The sequence below is a fragment of the Corylus avellana genome, chromosome ca1, assembly GCF_901000735.1.
Source record: "Corylus avellana chromosome ca1, CavTom2PMs-1.0".
Classification (NCBI taxonomy): Eukaryota; Viridiplantae; Streptophyta; class Magnoliopsida; order Fagales; family Betulaceae; genus Corylus; species Corylus avellana.
This window is the reverse complement of record NC_081541.1, coordinates 33,938,788-33,957,029: the sequence shown is the minus strand read 5'-3', so window position 1 is coordinate 33,957,029 and position 18,242 is coordinate 33,938,788. Positions and strand designations below refer to the sequence as shown.

At 35.8% G+C, this 18,242-nt stretch overlaps 3 protein-coding genes across 3 annotated transcripts in view; all 3 read right to left on the bottom strand.

Annotated features, from left to right (window-relative positions):
• LOC132168242 (V-type proton ATPase subunit a3-like) overlaps window positions 1–4,072 on the bottom strand; it is a 17,498-nt gene extending 13,426 nt beyond the window's left edge. The window contains exons 1-4 of the mRNA XM_059579368.1: window positions 3,745–4,072; window positions 2,998–3,042; window positions 1,537–1,656; window positions 1,352–1,459 (exon numbers count right to left, since the gene is read on the bottom strand). Coding sequence (XP_059435351.1) covers window positions 1,352–1,459; window positions 1,537–1,656; window positions 2,998–3,042; window positions 3,745–3,891 — 420 coding nt within the window. The 5' untranslated portion in view covers window positions 3,892–4,072. The remainder of the gene's footprint in view (window positions 1–1,351; window positions 1,460–1,536; window positions 1,657–2,997; window positions 3,043–3,744) is intronic.
• Window positions 4,073–5,178: 1,106 nt separating this feature from the next.
• On the bottom strand, window positions 5,179–11,387 carry LOC132179702 (DNA replication licensing factor MCM4). The gene is made up of 18 exons (XM_059592466.1): window positions 11,243–11,387; window positions 10,467–11,159; window positions 10,248–10,376; window positions 10,065–10,146; window positions 8,952–9,084; window positions 8,773–8,844; window positions 8,565–8,684; window positions 8,375–8,488; window positions 8,070–8,282; window positions 7,885–7,983; window positions 7,407–7,567; window positions 7,003–7,099; window positions 6,759–6,920; window positions 6,254–6,334; window positions 6,095–6,173; window positions 5,858–5,994; window positions 5,716–5,769; window positions 5,179–5,618 (listed from the first exon to the last, which is right to left on the bottom strand). Exons 1-18 carry the CDS (start codon window positions 11,277–11,279, stop codon window positions 5,544–5,546), a joined length of 2,538 nt encoding a protein of 845 aa, XP_059448449.1. The 5' UTR covers window positions 11,280–11,387; the 3' UTR covers window positions 5,179–5,543.
• A 5,262-nt stretch (window positions 11,388–16,649) lies between these two features.
• On the bottom strand, window positions 16,650–17,957 carry LOC132179693 (protein SHI RELATED SEQUENCE 3). Its single transcript, XM_059592455.1, has 2 exons — window positions 17,439–17,957; window positions 16,650–17,217 (listed from the first exon to the last, which is right to left on the bottom strand). Exons 1-2 carry the CDS (start codon window positions 17,692–17,694, stop codon window positions 16,859–16,861), a joined length of 615 nt encoding a protein of 204 aa, XP_059448438.1. The 5' UTR covers window positions 17,695–17,957; the 3' UTR covers window positions 16,650–16,858.
• Between the last annotated feature and the right edge of the window lie 285 nt (window positions 17,958–18,242).

Here is an 18,242-nt window from a genome sequence, read left to right as displayed (position 1 = left end):
CGACCAGCATAGCATTCAGCAAGAGAACTTGGCCCAGACAATTTGCTGGTCTCTGCATTACCTCTTAACATCCATTTGGGAACTCTCGCAACCGGTTCTGCATAAGACCCAAACGGTTCCTCTACCTGCTTAGAAGATGAAAGCAAGACCTCTGAAAAGCTCCTTCTCTGTTTCCCTGTCACTACCTTCCTTATTTCCCCAACGTATGGTTGAGCAAAATCAATGGCAATTCGCAACTCTGACTGAAACTGATCCCAACCCTTCCTGTGCCTACCCTCTGGCACCATTACTCTGCCTCTCCTCTCTCTTCCATCCAGCTCCTCTAAAACCAGAAAGTTCCCATGCCTATTGAAACATTTCTGGGCTAACGTACGTGGAAAACTACGAGTAGAATCGTCCCAAAAAACCACCGCCATCAGCTCATCAAAGATATTCAATAGCCAGACCGCTTCTTTCCAATTCAGCCGTAACGAACGCGTCTTACCTCTACATCGCTCTTGCAGTTTCAACACCGTATCTCCATCCTTCACGATCATCACAAACTCCTTAGACTCCACTTTCCAAGCTCTAGACAACCCCATTATAGAAATTAGTGTGGAGATTTTAGTAGTTTCACTCCACTGAACAAGCTCTATCAACCACCATAAAATTGTGCTTATTAATTGGCATTTGAATGAAAATTACTTATTGACAAATAACACTCTTAAATAGTGTTTAATGTTGAGGACATCTAAAAACATAAGACTCAAGAGCTTCAAGCACCTAAATCAGGGTATGCATGGCAACTGGATGGTCACTAGACCAACATGATTACAATAACTTATAGTATAAAGTATACTTATATACTCCTTTGTTTATTCTTTTTCTTAATTGCAGTCCATGAAGTGGTGGGATCTGTACACAATGGATGTCTTGTGCCATGGGTCAATCAGTGATAATTACAGGAGTGAAGTATGCTGCTTGAATAGCTTTCTTCTTTTCTTTTTCTTTTTCATTTTTGTAGGCAAGGTTCGTATAACTCACAAACCAGCCATTTGGCCCAAAGGCCATTGGACTATGTTGCTTGAATAAGTTGCTCAACAATTTATCAGACAAGCAACTATTGTAGATCAGAGAGTGCATTAAGCCATTTCTGTTATTGATTCAGAAACCATTTAACACATTGTATCTTTCTTTTCTCCTTGCCTTGGTGAGGAATTCTCATCATACTATGTTCATCCTCATTACTAAATTTATCTTTTTACTACAGATCAATAATACCTATATTGGAGCATAATGCTCCATAAGATACAGTATAAGGAAATAGAGTTGCCATCTTAACATACTGATAATGGAGCAAAAGAAACTGTACCTTCTGCAGAACAAGCGTATATTCTACTAGCTCATTATAAGCACGTTGCAACTTCTCACCATTTGCATTTATTTCAATCAGCTCAGCCTCAAGTTCACCAAGTTTTACCTAGCACACATACAAAAAAGGGGGTTAAACACTATAGTAAAAGCATGTTTAGTCAGATATTGAAAATATTAGTATACCTCTAAATCATCCACATTGATATCAACTTGTGTTGCAGACTTTTTTGGAGAAAACCCTGCCTTGAGCATTTGTTCCTTGAAAAAACGTAATTTGCGTGCCATCTCCGCACATTTTTTTATCTTCACATGCAAAATGAATTAGTAAAATATAGTGACCACAAATCACGTTTGAAAAGATAAGGTCAACATCCTTAAAAATTAAAAATTAAAACCAATAAATATAAAAATCCTACAAATTCTGTATCTAGCTACAGGATGTAAGTGCATCTTAAAAGATTCATGAATTTGGCAAAAGAGGAGGCTAGTAGATGTATTTTATTACACTTCCATTATCATCTATCAAGGCACAGACTGCTACAAACAAAAGAATTAATGATTATGATTAATCCCAATAGCAAAGATGAAGCTGAAGCTTTTCAATCTCTGTTAGTGTCAGTTAAAGGAATCACTGAAAATGCCCGATATGTATGACTTTCACCAGGAAGCAGATCATCAGAGTCGAATCAAGTATTTATTTCATCAAATGCCCTATCTTCCTACCCACAAAAATAACCAACACTATGGCAAGACAGCAAGACTAGCAAACATATTACCTAAGTTACCACAAATACTGAGTTTATCTTTTTTCAAAGAATTGTTTTTTTTTAAAGGAGGGAGGGAAAGAGGGAGGGCATGGGGTGGGGTGTTGGGGGTTTCATGAAATGCACAATACCACACTGTAAACAACAGTTCTGGGGAAATTACAGAGACATACTCCAGCACAACGTATATAAATAAGAACAAGAACCCACTGCAAAGCTCTAGTTTAAGGGCCCGTTTGGGAGTGCGATTTCAAAAATTGCGTTTTTAAAAATTACGTTTTTAAAATCGCTACTTTTTAAAATCGCACAAGTGTTTGGTAAAACATACTAAAAAGTACTTTTTTTTATCAATTGAGTGTTTGGATAACATTAGCACATAACTGCGGTTTCATGGCCAAATTACCAATATGGATGAACAAGACAGAGAGGATGAAGAAAAAAAAAAAAAAAAAAGAGAAAATAAGGGTTTTAATATATTTTAGGTGGGTATTCTTGGTATTTTTTTCATTCTCGTTCTAAAAAAGGTAACTATTGCGCCAAATATCTTTTTAATAGAAATCGTGATTTTGTTTTAAATTCGTACTTTTTCAAATAAGCACCCTCTAATCAGCTTATGGAAATCGCAGATTTTTTTGCGATTTTAAAATTTACGTTTTTAAAATCGCAATCCCAAACACCTTAAAGTTGCGATTTGGTTTAAAATCGCAGATTATTTTTTAAAAAACGCACTCCCAAACGCACCCTAATTCAATTTTTCCCATGCCTTATAACTTAAATTCCAGCATGGAGCGATATGTACAGAAGAAAACAATATGAGGATGATACTCATGGTGAAAGTAGATAATGTGGTAGCTTATGTAGAATATATATATACATATACCTGAGCAGCATAAGTCCGCAGAAAGGGGCTCTTGTCCGCGTTGAGCTGAAAGAATTGACACATCAGAAGCATTAAGTGTGGGGAATATAAAAAACTGGAAAATTCTCAAAGCAACTTGCCTATATGTCGTGATCATATATATATGTATGTATGTTTTGACATGAATAAACAAAGTAATTCGTCCATCTTTCTTTAACTACTTTTATATCATTTGCTAGGACTTCTAAACTCATCCTTGATAAGCTCAAACAACATCGATTCTCTGTTTCACCTAATTGATAGCTCAGCGTCGTATTTCTCAGAACTCAAAACCGTATAATTGGAAATGTATAACCCAGTGACACAATAAGCACTCCATTTTTGGCGCTGCAAAATGTATTATAACGCCTGGCAACAGCATCATTAATCAATTTCAAGCATGAACCTTTTCTTAGATCCACACAAAATTGAATATAAAAAGTGAATTTCTCTCTAAATTACGCTAGTTAACTCATCAAATTCGTACACCATTCCGCAAATCAAGCCTCAGTCCTTGATCAATCAACAACCATTCATGCTCAAAACAATTCAAAATCGAATAAAAACTTAGCAAAACCCTAACATCAAAATGCCACTGCCGATCGGAACTCAATTACAGATAATACTCATATGCAGAAGCAAACTAGGGTTTGTCCGAGCCGAAAATCAGCACGCAAAATGAAAATCCATAACGAGAGAGAGAGAGACAGAGAGAGCGTGTGTACGGACGTCTTTGAATTGGATGAGGCCGAGGTCGCCGATGTAGGAGACGGTGACGTGAGCGGACTCCATGGGGATGATGAGCTGCACCAGCTGCATCGCCTCCGACCTTAACAGGTACATCGGCGGGATCCACCCTCCGCGAACCTCTCCCATTTCTCTCTCTCTCTATCTCTCGCAGAGACACACGCAGTGACAGAGAACGATCTCAGTGTGAAGGAGAAGTGAGGTGGAGTTGTTTGATGCTTTAGCACCACAGGCTTCCACGTCCCTCTACGTTATATCGTATTTCAGGGGGTGTTCTCTCTCTGGAATTACGTATTCGATTAAATTTACTGGTAATTGCTGGACGCGGGCGTAGAGGAGGAGGAGCCTTGTTTGGACAATATAAGATTACCGGTCACATGAGTGAGTTGCTCTAACGACAAAATTTTTATGTTCATTTTATCTTAATCATGTAGAATACCTTACATTTTTTTTAAAGGTTATTGATTATTATAAATTGAGATCTGTGGCGTTTTTATAATATAATAATAATAATAAATAATAAATAATCATCTCTCCTATCCCTTATATATTAAAAAAATGTTATGAGTCAATAAGTTTTTTATATTTTGCTTATATTCTCTTACAATTAACCATTAGATATGTGAGGTTCACCATTGACTTTTGTGAAATTTACATAAGTTTACAAACCCAATGGTTAATTATAATGGAATATAGACCAAATATGAAAAACTTATTAACACCTACCATTTCTCTATATATTATTAGACTGATGTAGCAATGTCTAACCATCATTAAATCAGCATTTATTGAAAAAGGAAAAAATATTCAAGAATTAATGGACACTACTACATTAACTCAATGATATGAAAATGAGATTAGAGATGAATACCTAGCATTACTCGTAATATAGTATATGATAAATATAAGTTGTCGGGAGGAATTGGACTTGAAATGGAGAAAAACTATTTTATGATGTAGATTAAATTTTCACATAAAGTTTTCATGTAACACTTAATTTATGGTAAAAGCTTTTCCTTTCTCGTAATGTCCGTGACTAATTTCGTCACTGCCTCTGTTTGGTTGCAGGGGTTGATTGCACGGGTTGATGCCCCTTTACGAGGCAAAACATTAGAGATATTAAGCTGTCGTTTGTGGATTGGGCATATGTGACAGCATGAAATTTCGCAGAAGTTGAGGCCTACCGCAGAGTCTAAAAGAAGCAGATAGATACGAGGTAGATGGGACCATCGTTATTATATGCCATGCCGTGTTTATCTTTTACACTCCCAAAATAAAAATCTTTACTCCTATTAATATTAACCGTCCTTTGGATTTGGAGATGACTATATGGATTTTGGACTCATTTCAACGGTCCAAATCGATTTAATCCAACAATCATATCCCACTTAAGAGACTTCTTGAATGGCATTTGAATCCCATCAAACGGCTAGAAAACAGCTATATTTTCATTGATTCTTCATCTCAAACTGTTAACTCGGTCGATCTATAGTTTCGAAATATGGCTCGGTAGATAAGAACCCCGCTACAAAATCATTGACCTGTAATGATAATTTACTAATACTAAACATTTGTACGTTCAACTAAAAGGATTGGAACTACAGAAAGCAATTTACAAGCATCCACCCGAACTTTGGAAACTTTTATCTCACTGCACTCCATGCTTAGCCAAATAGGTGGGATTTGGATATTGAATAAAAACCAGCTTGGATATTGTAGCTATGGCATATCAACCACAAAAACCAGCTCCATTTCTTCCCTCATGGTTCCTTCCTGTCCCATCATATTCTTTTCATACTGTCACCATGGGCAGCTACAAATCCCTCGCTTGCAAGAGTCGAAACTGCATTCCTCACCTGAAGATTAAACAGCATTCACTCAAAACTGTCTCAAGTGTGGGCGGATGTGTGTGGAGAGAGAGAGAGAGAGAGGGAGACAGAGCTGTAGACTTACATCATTAAGGTGTATTTCACCACCAGAGCTCTGCCTTTTCAACTCATCAAGCAACTACAGAACAAATTAAGCGCATTTAGGTGGTGGTTATGATCAAGTATATAAAAAAACAAATGATTTTATATCTTATAATTTGACAAACCTCCAACAAGCGCATTGAGGGTCCCCCAAGTTGCATCTTCTCCATAACTATGTTGCGGATTGCGGATAATAAACTCTCCCGTCTCATCCTTTCACTTGCCGAAACTCCAGTAGTGATAAGATCCATGTCAATAGTTCCTAAAAAGAAAAAATTTCAGAAACACAACATTAGATCTCATTTGTCTGGGTGGTACTTGTAATCAGGTGGAACAGGATGCAAGTGCCACTGAAGAACTACCAGTAGCGTGATCTGTTGCTGACTGTTGCATTGCAACTTCCAGAAGCCGAAATGCCTCCATTACATCACGCTTTTCAACCTGCATGTATAAAATCTATGAATTCTAATCACAATGTTCCAATTAATACATAGCTAAGACACAAAGCAAGCATTACTAACCAATTCAGAGAAGCGAATTCGAGCAAGGGCTTCACTAAGGCGTATCAAACTCTCGATCTGCCTAGGCGTTGCTGTTATCACCTGTTGAATTTGTCCAATTCAGGAACATATGGGAAAAATAAAAACAATTTTTAAAATCAATAGTTATTTCTGGTATCAGAAGCAGGTGGAAAAGCATCAGTGTCAAGAACAAGAACTGAAATTTTGAAGGATTTTCTGAATAAGTAAGACTTATTCCCCAGTAAACTCATATGTAGAGAAAAGGCACTGCATGATGGGAAAAAGGAGACAAATCATGCTCTTCAGTGCTATATTTGATCATATGTCAAATCATTCAGTACACACCAACTTCTGGTCATGTCCTGCTATATATAGAATCATGAGCAATTTCACTTGTCTGGGTATGGAGAAAATAATTACAGAATATAAGAAGGTTTAATTTAAAATTCAATAGAACAAGTAAACATGAAGAGAATCCCAGTAGGACAAGGTCAGAACTTCTTACCTTCTTACTACTTCCTGGGAAATTTCCTCTCCTCCTCATCTCAACATACCCTCTAGTCAACTCTTCAGCAGCTTCATCAGATAACTCTGGGTGAATATGCCTACGGGCATAGCTCAAATACGCAATTAAGGTAGAAAGGTCCAAGACATCCTGCTCTGCACTCTGCAAATAAAGACATGGAATTTCGTAGATGAAGAAGAAAACCAGTGAAAATTGATCCCTAAAAAAGAGAAGTTTGTCAGACCTCAGGATTCTCAAAGTGTAATGAAACAATATGCTTGGCAAGGCGCCTGTCTGTCTGCTCATCAGCCTTATCAAGAATTAAGTAAATCAAATCGAACCTGAGAAAGGCATCAAAAAAGAACTGTAGTTGATATTCGGCACTATAATGAGCTACCGTTCCTTTCAAACTGGAAGTTTGGGGCTTAAACAGTCATGGGTATGGAATTTATGGGTTTAGAGTTTATTCTGTGTAACAAACCAAATAATACACATTATTTATGACAGAAACGACACATTCCCTCAAATTAGACATGCAGGCAATGCCATAATAATAAACTATTTTGGGTTCTCTAGATTCCAAGTATTGGAAACCCCATACCTACGCCATTGTTCTAGTTGCATAGCATAAGGACAGTATCTTCTTACCTGGACAATAAAGTAGGAGGAAGGTGTATGTTATCAATCACAGACAAGCGAGGATTATAGCGTGAACCACTTGGATTTGCACAAGCCAATACTGAAGTCCTAGCATTAAGGGAAGCAATAATTCCTGCCTTAGCTATTGAAACAGTTTGTTGTTCCATAACCTGGGAGAATTAGAGTAAAGTTAAAGACCAAGTGAATGCAAGAAGTACAGAAGTAAGATAGTGCATGGATGAAAAATTGAAGTGCTGGAATCCCATTCCCGGGAATTACCCATTTCTGTCAAAAGTAAATGAAATCATATGTTCAAAGAAAAAGGGAATTAAACTCTCAAAAGTTGGGAACTAAATCCCAAGTGATAAGCTGCAATATTATTGTAAATGTTCTCATCTCCAATAATATTCTGGCAGGACAAACTTTTTTTACATGATTATGAAGAAAATGTTCTTATAATTGAATGGAAAAGGCTAATACAACCAACCTCATGCAACATGCTCCTCGCATTTTCAGACATTTTATCAAATTCATCAATGCAGCAGATGCCTCTGTCACTTAAAACTAAGGCTCCACTCTCCAGAACCTAAACAAAAAATAAAAAATAAAAAATTCTATGATTTCACGTATTTCTGGGAACTAGCTTAAAAATCACATAAAACAGGATCATACAGTTTCCCCTGTTTCAGGATCTTTGGTAACATAAGCAGTCAAGCCAACAGCAGAGCTCCCCCTTCCACTGGTGTAAATGCCACGGGGCGAAAGCTTGTGTATGTATTGAAGAAGCTGGGACTTGCTGGTTCCTGGATCACCAACAAGAAGGATATTGATATCCCCACGGAAGCTAGCACCAGATGGCAACTTCAAAGCATTTCCACCAAAAAGCTGCACAAAAATCGCTTGTTATTAAAAGATTACAAAATTACTTTATCTATGAACTAGCAATTTGTCATCAACGAATCAAACCATAGGATTACCTGGCAGAGGAGGCCTTTCTTCACATCATCTAGCTCCCAGATGTTTGGTGCCAATGACCTTGTTAGTCTGTCATATATATCAGGAAGTTTCGACAGCTCTTTCAATTGCTCAACCTGCAATCCAAACAAGGATGTCAACAAAAAAAGACAATAAATATGAAACCTTTTTCAGATGAGAAAAATGATATACCTTCTCTTCATCAAAGGGGATATCTTCTGTTCTACTTGGGGGATTCTCGATATCCATGTGATCGTCTGCCACCATTCTTGACTTGTCAGATTTCTTCATATGAAGACAATCAATGTAAGTCTGCAATCAAAAGAAAAGGATCATTTCATTAAACAAAATCACCATTGAAAAGCACTAAATCAAATGGAGGTCGAGATAGCACACATGCCTTAAATAATGATTTTACAGTCCTCTGTGTTGGTCCAACTCTAACGGTCATAGCCCTATAAATCCCAGTAACCTAATGCAAAGAGAGGAAATCATTCATTAGATATAAAAAAATAAAAATAAAAAATAAAAAAATGTCAGGATCCTCTTTGGGATCAACATGTTACAGTATGGTCTTACCTCAATTCTGTCACCTGGCTTCCCAGCATCCACCAGCTTATCATGCATCAACAAGCTAACTGTGTGTGGTGTCCCTCCTTCAGGGATCTCATCAGGTGTCTCCTGGAGCCTCACAATCTGCTTATCAGTAAACCTGATATTGGAAGCAGGACCAGTTGATAATGATATTATAGTGATTGAAACAATCAAGTATTGAAGTACGAAGCCCATGAAACCCATTTATAATCAAGTCAATCTATCTTAATAAGGTTTGTTTCTCTAGTTACTGATACTTGTTTGCTTTCGCTTCATTGATCAACTAGAATGCAGTTTAAGGTGTTTTCCCACCACTGACCTGACACGAGATTCCTAAAATTAGAATGAAGGGGTTTCAAATGTGGACTCTATTCAGCCACTATTACAACTTATAACAAGGATTTGATCTTCATCTTCACATGGGCTAGAACCCTTACAATTAATCAATTCCCATCATTTAGATCACCGCCACTTAAAAATTAATTATTCATATCAAGGGTAGTATAATTAAGTAGGACCATCTAAAAATTTAAAAAGAAATAGAAAAACATAACACAAAGGTATATAGAACCCAATCTTGTATATAAGAAATCATAACCATGCATTGCACCAAAAATGTATTTCCGAAAAGAGGTTTGAAAAACTTAATTCTTGAGAACAAAGGGGAAGACCTACACAGTTTGGACAAGTGGGACTTCCAAGAGGCTCAGACTAATTAAAACTTCAAATAATATAAGATAGTCTACATTTTCCTTTCATTTGTTTGTTGTCATGGATTCCATATATTCAAGCTATATTGCTAGCAAGCAACAATGCAAAAGGAACTTGTTGCCATGTATTTCAAATTTAAGGTGAAACATGTTAAAATATTAATTAACTGATTAAATTCATCATTTATTACCAGCTTAAGTTTTTAAGCTTTTGGGATTGGTAGTGATACAAAGAATGTTCTATCAAGTACAGATATCAGCAGATAAAATCAGTGTGAATTTGTTAGAACATCATTCAAATTTTCTTACATTCTCTTAATATCATAGCAAGTTCATCACATACTTCAGGCAAAAAACTCAATAAGATCAAAATCAACCTATAAAATACCTGCATCTGTTGTGAACCAGTGTCATGGAGTTCCTAGCCTGACACTCCTCCTTTAAGCACACCCTAGGTTCAGTAATTTGTCCTGATAGCACTCAAATAGTCAACAAAAAACAAAGAAACTCGTATAACCAAACCTATATGACACAATTAGACCAATAAACAGAACATAAGCGATCCAATTACCTCTATTTATCACAACAGGATCAGAATAGTATCCACACACAAGACACCTAAATAGCGCTTCCCTGATCTCGGGTATAATCGAGCTACACCGAATAATCATTCCCTTCAATGATACCATCCTCTCGATATCTAACCAAAACACATGCCCAAATCAGTCAAAATCTCAAACCCAATAAGTCCTAAATTGGATTAAAATATAAGACCAAGAAAGAAACTAACCAGATGGGTTGAGATTTCTCATTGAAGTTGAGCTCTTGAGATTGAAAATCCGAGTTTGAATGTGCCTCTCGAACAAGGGGTTAATTCGGCCCACCATGTTCATCAAAACAATGTCGAAAATCGCAAGGACCTCAAGAGGGTACCTTACCATCTTGGTGTACAAGTCAGGATCATAACCAAACACATCCTGCGCATCGACATCAAGCGAATCTCCCTCGACTTCGAGGACCCTCTTAATCGCCGTCTCATATTTCCCTTCCATAAGCAACCCATCGTCCTCCGACACAGACGAACTCTCCCGGAAATGCTTTAAGAAGCGATATATCGCCTCGTTAACGTCCTCGACACTTATGTTCGTGCCCCACACGAAGGTCGGCCGCGCGTCGTCGGCGTCGTAGCCGTCTCCGCCCTCGGAGGAAGCCGCGGCGTCGTCGGTGGACGAGGGTGTGGTCGCAATCGGCGTCGTCGAGGGCGCTCTCCGCCCGCGGCCACGGCGCGAAGACGGGGTCGGGGTTAGGGCTGGGTTTGCGTCTGACGCGGCGAATCGGGATTGGTGCGGCGGCGGCGGGGGAGGGGTCGTGTACGCCGAGGGCGTAGTGGATCTGCGCCGACTCCGCCGTCTCGCCGCATCTCCGGGGGACGAAAACGTGTTGCCGATCGGGCTAGAGTTTGAGTCATCGGGAGAGGACGCTCCTGTGAACATTTTTCATCAAATCAGATATACATACAATGATACAAACACACATACACACACATCCATAGAGAGAGAGACTGACCGTTGACAAAGTTGGCGGGAGAGGAATCGGAAGCCATTGATAGAGAGAGTGTGAGAGAGGGAGAGAGATGGCAGTGGGGATTCGGGGTCGAGACTCGAGAGGAGCAGAAAATTATTGGTGGAGTTGGATATGGCGGGAAGGAGTTGTGAATTTCCCGCCAGATTACTATGGGCTAGTCGTTGAAGGAGGCTTTTTGTCAAGTTGGTAGGTTGGGCTTTTTTCTTCGGAGGTGAAAATGGATATTTGACTGCGCTTGCTTGGCCCTTAAAAGGGTTGGATTTTTAGAGGGATTTTTTTAATTTAATGTATTAATGTGATTCTCACATGTATTTTTAACTCTCTTGCTTTACTAAAACAGGTATGAATTATATGCTCTAAAAAGTAAAAATACGTATCATTATGATAAAATGAGTCGGAGTAAAAACCGATCACGTGTGACAGTTGATAAGTCATTTGGGATAAACTTAGGTTGTAGTTGCATGATCATAGAGTTATGATTTGCGTACGAACATGGTTGTTGATGGGTTATTATTTGCACTTGAATAATGTTATACATTATACTTTTATCACATTTTGTTAATATGACAGTATTAATTAGCCTTTGAATCTTTTTTAAAAAAAACATGAGCTAATTGACAATATTACATCGACAAACTGGGATAAAAAGAGATTTATAACATTTTCCTTTACGCTTTCTATAATATTAGAATGATTGGGCTTGTAAAAGGAGGTGAAAATGAAGATATTGAACATGCTCTTAGAATCTCCAACAAAGTTCTTTATTTTAACTCTTCAACTTTAGCCACTTACTTTTTCATCAATACACACTCTACAAAAATTTTATATTTTCCTTTATTTATTTATTTTTAAAAAAAAAAAAAAAAAAAAACATTTTGTACTTTACCAACTTACTTTTTTCAATATATTATTCAAAATGATTATCTATTTTCTTCTATATTTTCTTTAAATATTATTATTTTTCTTTTCTTTCCAATAATTTTTCAAGCATGGTGGACAATACTTATGGCTTACATGATAAGCACCACATAAAGGGTTAGTTTGCCACATCAATTTATATGCATGATAAGTGTCATATAAATTACTATGTGACAATCGACATTTTAATGGCTAACGTGATAAATGCCATATAAATTATTAACTCAATTTATAAAATGGTACTTATAATAACCTTAATAGCATCCCAAAAAGAGAGCATGCACAAGTACAGTTTATTTTAATACGTTAGTAATTTACAATATTGCTATTCACGTACGGCTACTTGTTGATGCTACAATGAAGCAGAGGTCGTCTGTGGCTCTAAATCATGCAAGTTGCACCGACCCATGTATCTTAGATATTAATAATATCTATCACTTTTCCACATCCTCATTCATTGTATCTATTGAATTAAATTAATTGGATGCCTAATTAGAAAATAAGATCAAAAGTTGGCTCAATAAAGTAACTCGGAATTATTCGGGCAACTATGATCTAAAAGTCGCCCATTATTCATGATTCATGATTAATTTGTATGAAAAAATAGATTTCTGCCGACTCCACTTACGGCTAATTTGTATGAAAAAAAATAGATTTATGCCGACTCCACGTGTTAATCACAAATTATTTCAAAAAACTTAAATTGATAAAAAAAAAAAATTATTTATTTAATATTTATAACACTCTATAAATAGAGGCTTTTGTATTCATTATCAATATAACAGAATATCAATACAATGTAGTCTATTGTGTGCTTCCGTTCTTCTACATCTCTCCATTATTCTAACAATTTCTTAATAAATAAAGCTAAACACGTAAAATATTTAATTAAAATAAAGTATAATTAACAAAAACAAAATTCCAACTCAAAATAAATCATGATGCAAGAAGTGCCTTTTGTGCAACTCAACCAAATGAGGAAACACATGGCGACGTATATATGGACTTTTATGATATTCTTATATTCCTTTCAAACAGATTCCCCCGCATAAAGCATGCCTTTGGCACATTACTATCATATTCTCTATATAGAATGAGAATCATATATATATATATATATAAAACCAATTGGCCTTGTGCATTAATTGATTAAAAAAACATTATATACGACTTTAACATGAAGGCCATTCAAACGTGAGTTGATGATAGTCTGTAGCCAAACTTTTGGTTACCTGTAAAATCCTGCAATCTTCAAATGAGTAAGAAAATGGATATATATATAGAGAGAGAGAGATTTAACGATAGATTTTCAATTGAAACTGAATCTGTTGGGATTGAAACACGTCTCTTCGATGACATTTACAATTTTGTCTTTTTCATTCTCAGCAAGGGTTTGAAATTTACATAAGAGTGATAGCCATATTAGTCACGAAACCAATGGATCATAATCCTTCACTTAATTAATTCGAACATGCAGAAAACTCAGTGAAACATGCAATGGTCAAACTTTTGTGAATTTTGCCAAAAAGCTAGCTTTTATTGCATCCTATCTACTAAAAAATTACCATTGAACATTAATGTTACTCTTCATACTCATTTATCACACTGATCACTTCACACAGGCTGATGAATTGACGTCTTTTAAGTGACTTTTCATGTTAGCCTTAAAAAATAAAGAGTCACTTAAAACATGCAACGTTAGTTAACATGAAATGAATGTGATAAATGGGTGTGAAACTTAGATCGTAAATGACAGATTCATCTCAAAATAACTAAGTGCAAAAATGTACACTTATGGAATAAAAAAGAAACTAGTCATAACTTTATGTAAGCAATCACAACCTTATATTTTATTATTTTCAATTTTCAATTTTACACTGAATCAGGATTAATTCTCTAGTTTTAGATCTTACTATAATTAATTATATGGTTGAGCATTCTTAATATCTTAATTACCATTATTCCTAGTTAAATAGTTCAGTTTTGACATCTCATCATTTACCAACTTCACTTTTCATTAATTCATTGATGACACAAAATAAATCATTTAAATAAATATACAGTAAAAAATTTAAGATCCCTACCATAAAATACCCTAAGAAATCTAGAGAATGTTGAACCTGCATTCATTATCTAACCCAAAAAAATTACATACAACAAATGAAATCATGTTTATGTTTATTTTTAAGGGAAAAACCATATTTAAGTTACCCCTAAGTTTTCATTTGATTAATTTGGAATTTATCCTTAGGACATGCATTTCTAATTCAAAAAATAAAGCCCTTATTTAAGTTTTAAATACTATGCCCTTCATTAAGGTTTTAAAGGTCAAACCATGCATAATTGGTTGAAATGCCAAGGCATCTTCTTTGGACCACATTAAGTTTTCAATATTGGTGCTCAATGTCCAACAAAGAAATGAATATTCTTTGTTTCATCTTATTTCTGGCCAAAATTATTTCTATGTTTATCTTTTAACGAAATAGCTGGGCAATAAGTTTAAAGCATAAACAAGCCGGGGCCTGGACACAAGTTAATGTACCTGACAGCTGAAAAACAACAACTATCAAACATATATATGCATGTTTTGAACAATTGCAACCAAACATCCATAGAGAAGGCATTACATTTTACTTTTTCCTTATTAAGATTGAAATCGAATCTTAAAAACCTACTAAAAGCATTGATCTTTTTTTTTTATTAAATCATCACTAATCTCAAAAGTTTAAATCGGTAGAAAATATTTCTTAGACTTAAATCATTTAAATTAAACAGTACAAGTACTCCTCCTCACATGTAGCTCAAAGTTCCCATTCAATGAGTAAGACTTAACTACTTATCCCAAACTTAAACGGATAAAAAAAGATAGACCATATCATTTAAATTTAATACTGTTAACATTTTCTTCCTTGCCATTTACTGATATATTCATAATGAAGCACCATCTTTCACCTCCTTTGGGTCAGTGTACAATGTATGCAGCATTTCAATGCATGCTATATATGCTTTCTGGGCAAGGTTTGTTAATACATTTTAACCTAAAAACATCACTACCCACATGTTCTAAAGAGATATGGATTGCCCCCACCTTACATTTCCTTTTCTCCATCGATCCAGTGTGGCTATATGTATATATATATAGCCATTATTTATCACACTCAATTCATATTGGCTAACATGACATGTTTGCAAGTAGCTTCTCATGTCAGTCACTTAAAACAAGTAACGTCAGCCAGTATAAAATGAGTGTGAAGAATAGCATTACTCATATATTATTCCTATGGAAATCTTTTCTCCAACTCTCAGAATAAAAGATTTTCTAAGACTATATATATAGTAAGCCACTTGGAAGCTAACTCTAGTGAGATTCCATTGTACATGGATTAATTCTTAAGGGGTTCGATTCTAGATGCATTTATGCTGAACAAAAACCACTATACAATGACTTTGTACCTAATTCATCTTTCAAGTACGAAGGATTTATTCCAGATCGAGATAGTGTCATTGTGGGTATCAATCTTTTCCTAGGCTTAGTGTCAATGTCTCTTTAGCATAAAAGATTAATTAAGCAAGGGGTTCATATATATACTTTCTTATAAAAAGTCATATAAATCCATAAGATGCGCACCTAGTCCTGTTTTTGTCTACTTCTTAAAATATTCATCTTGAGGGCTTAGGCTGTCCTTTCTATATAATTATATAAACAGAGTTATTCCCCTCAACTTCTTAACCTGAATAAAATAATAAGTATTATATTCAATCAATTGTATTTAAATTATTAGAAAATGCATGTAACAGGTACGAGATTTTTTTAAAAAACCAAGTTGTACTTATTCATCATCAAATGAAAAGGACAAAATTTTCCGTTCAAATTGATTTGAAAAAAATTTCTTCAATCCAATCTATAAAATTATCATGCTTCAGGGCATATGAGAAGTTAGTGTTTTTTTAATAGCATGCATTAAAAAAATTGGAGAAAATTTTATAACAAGAAAAAAAAAAAAACATGTATTTCTCCCCTGAGTTAGTTAAGGAACACATGACAATTTTATAGGCGTGAATGATAACTCTATCCCAATGAAAAACAAACTCATTTTCAGCATTTCTATATATCTTGACTGTTGACAGCTGAAATAAACAAATTAAAGAAGCTGGTATTCAGCATCTACTCACTTCCATGCATTATGTTCATGTGTGTTCTAAGGAACATTTTAGTTTTTGGTGCCTATATATGCATGGGTGGAACAAGTACCATAAATAAAGAAACAATCTTCAAATCAATGTAGTTCATCTGAATACTGCTTCAAGCCCTCAAAGAAACTGGAAAACGGAAAAGGGTTGCTTCTAAGTTTCATAAACAACAAGAAGCTAAGCAAAAAAATATACCTAGAAATAAACCAGAAGACAAATTGCATAACCCATCTGTTATCAAAAGAGAAGAAATTAAATTCAGTTGAATAAAACAGGAGGATCAAGATTAAGCTCCCTTGCTTTCCTTTCTATTTATTTCTATATATAGAACAAGAGATCGAGGAGGGAATTAATTAAGGGGATCATGAATGACTATATTTCATCCCCCTCCTCCACTTAATTTGTTTCTCAAAATCATGATAATTATTGGGTAGCTAGCTAGAAAAGGAAGAGCTATCTACAGTATTTCCTTACAGTTTTCTCTTTGATCTAAGATTTTGGGCGTGGAAGAAATTGCGTACCGGGCATGAAAGCATTAAAGTGAAAGAGAGAAGATGGAGAAGGAAGAATCAATGGTTGTGCGTTAGCTGAAGTTGAAGCTGAAGGGGCTAGGGCAGCAGCATTGCCATGATTTGGCTGCTCAAGTGCAAGAGAAGAGCCTTCACCTGGATTGTCACGACTCTCAGGGCCTTGATCGTACAGAATTCCTCTAAATACATGCCCTCCAATCTTCACACTTGTCTGATATGCATATTCATCAACTTCATCCCCCATTGAACTCACTCTAATGCAGCAGAATGCCGCCATGGTGCGCACTTCAGCTGGAAGATTTCCCTGATCTTTTGACCCTGCACATATATATATATATATATATATATATATATATATATATAAAACCCCAACAAAATGAATATTGTAAAAGAAGAAGAAAAAAAAAAAGGTGGTATAGATCATGTGTTTCTTAGAATTAGATTCTAACATTAGAGTGGGTAGATAAAGGAAAGTTTAGGGTTCCCATAAAATCACATTAAGCAGAAGCGAATGATTTGGTGTGTGGGAAAAAGTAAACCTGAAGAGGGGATTTGTCTGAGCCTTTTTTTAGGGTTATGATGTCCTTGAAGGTGCTGTGGAAGAACAGATGCAAGCTGTTGCTGATGTTGCTGATGTAGCTGCCTCTGGCACCTCCTATACAAAGGAACCCATGTGCTCTTCACGTGCGTTTCACACTGAAACCCTTTATTCTTGCAGCAAGTCCTGCACCTCATGTACACACAATCCTTCTTCGCTTGGTTCCCACAATCTTGGCACCTCATCATCATCATCATCCTCTTCCTTGCTGTCTTAGTATTGAGTTTTGAAAGATTTGAGAGCCATTTCACATCTCCTCAACCTCAAGAGAGCTAAAACTAGATTGCACAACTGCAACGCCGCCATACCAATTATGGGATTATTTAAAATATATCCCACATATCCTCACAACAGTCCTGCTCTTCCCAGCACAAAAAACCATAGAATATTATAAAATAAATAAAAGAAGGAGAAGAAGGAGAGAAGAAGAAGAAGAAGAAGAAAGAGAAAGTAACAAAGAGATAAAAATAAAAATATAAAAATTGTTTCAAGGACATAATGATGATTATACTAGTCCAATGGATTGTGGGGTGTGTCATGTGTGTGTGTGTTGTACCCATATGTATCCCACAACTTCTGTTTGGAGTATAGTGGATATCTTGGGGAGGAGTAAAAGTTACTGCAGCTAAAGCTACAGTGTATTTTCTACAAATTAAAACATAGTACAATATTTTTCTTTTCTAGATAAACCAGCTATGTGAATGTGACTGGGACTGGGAGTCTACAACTGACAGCTTTAACATAT

Bases quoted from the DNA above. Each gene is read 5' to 3' on its own strand.
- LOC132179693 (XM_059592455.1), bottom strand. From the start codon at position 17,694: ATGATGATGATGATGAGGTGCCAAGATTGTGGGAACCAAGCGAAGAAG. The intron at 17,218-17,438 runs GTTTACTTTTTC...ATATATGTGCAG, and splicing joins CAGACAAATCCCCTCTTCAG to GGTCAAAAGATCAGGGAAAT.
- LOC132179702 (XM_059592466.1), bottom strand. From the start codon at position 11,279: ATGGCTTCCGATTCCTCTCCCGCCAACTTTGTCAACG. The intron at 7,568-7,884 runs GTTGGTTGTATT...TAATTCTCCCAG, and splicing joins CGAGGAGCATGTTGCATGAG to GTTATGGAACAACAAACTGT. The intron at 6,335-6,758 runs GTAAGAAGTTCT...CAAATTCAACAG, and splicing joins TCCCAGGAAGTAGTAAGAAG to GTGATAACAGCAACGCCTAG.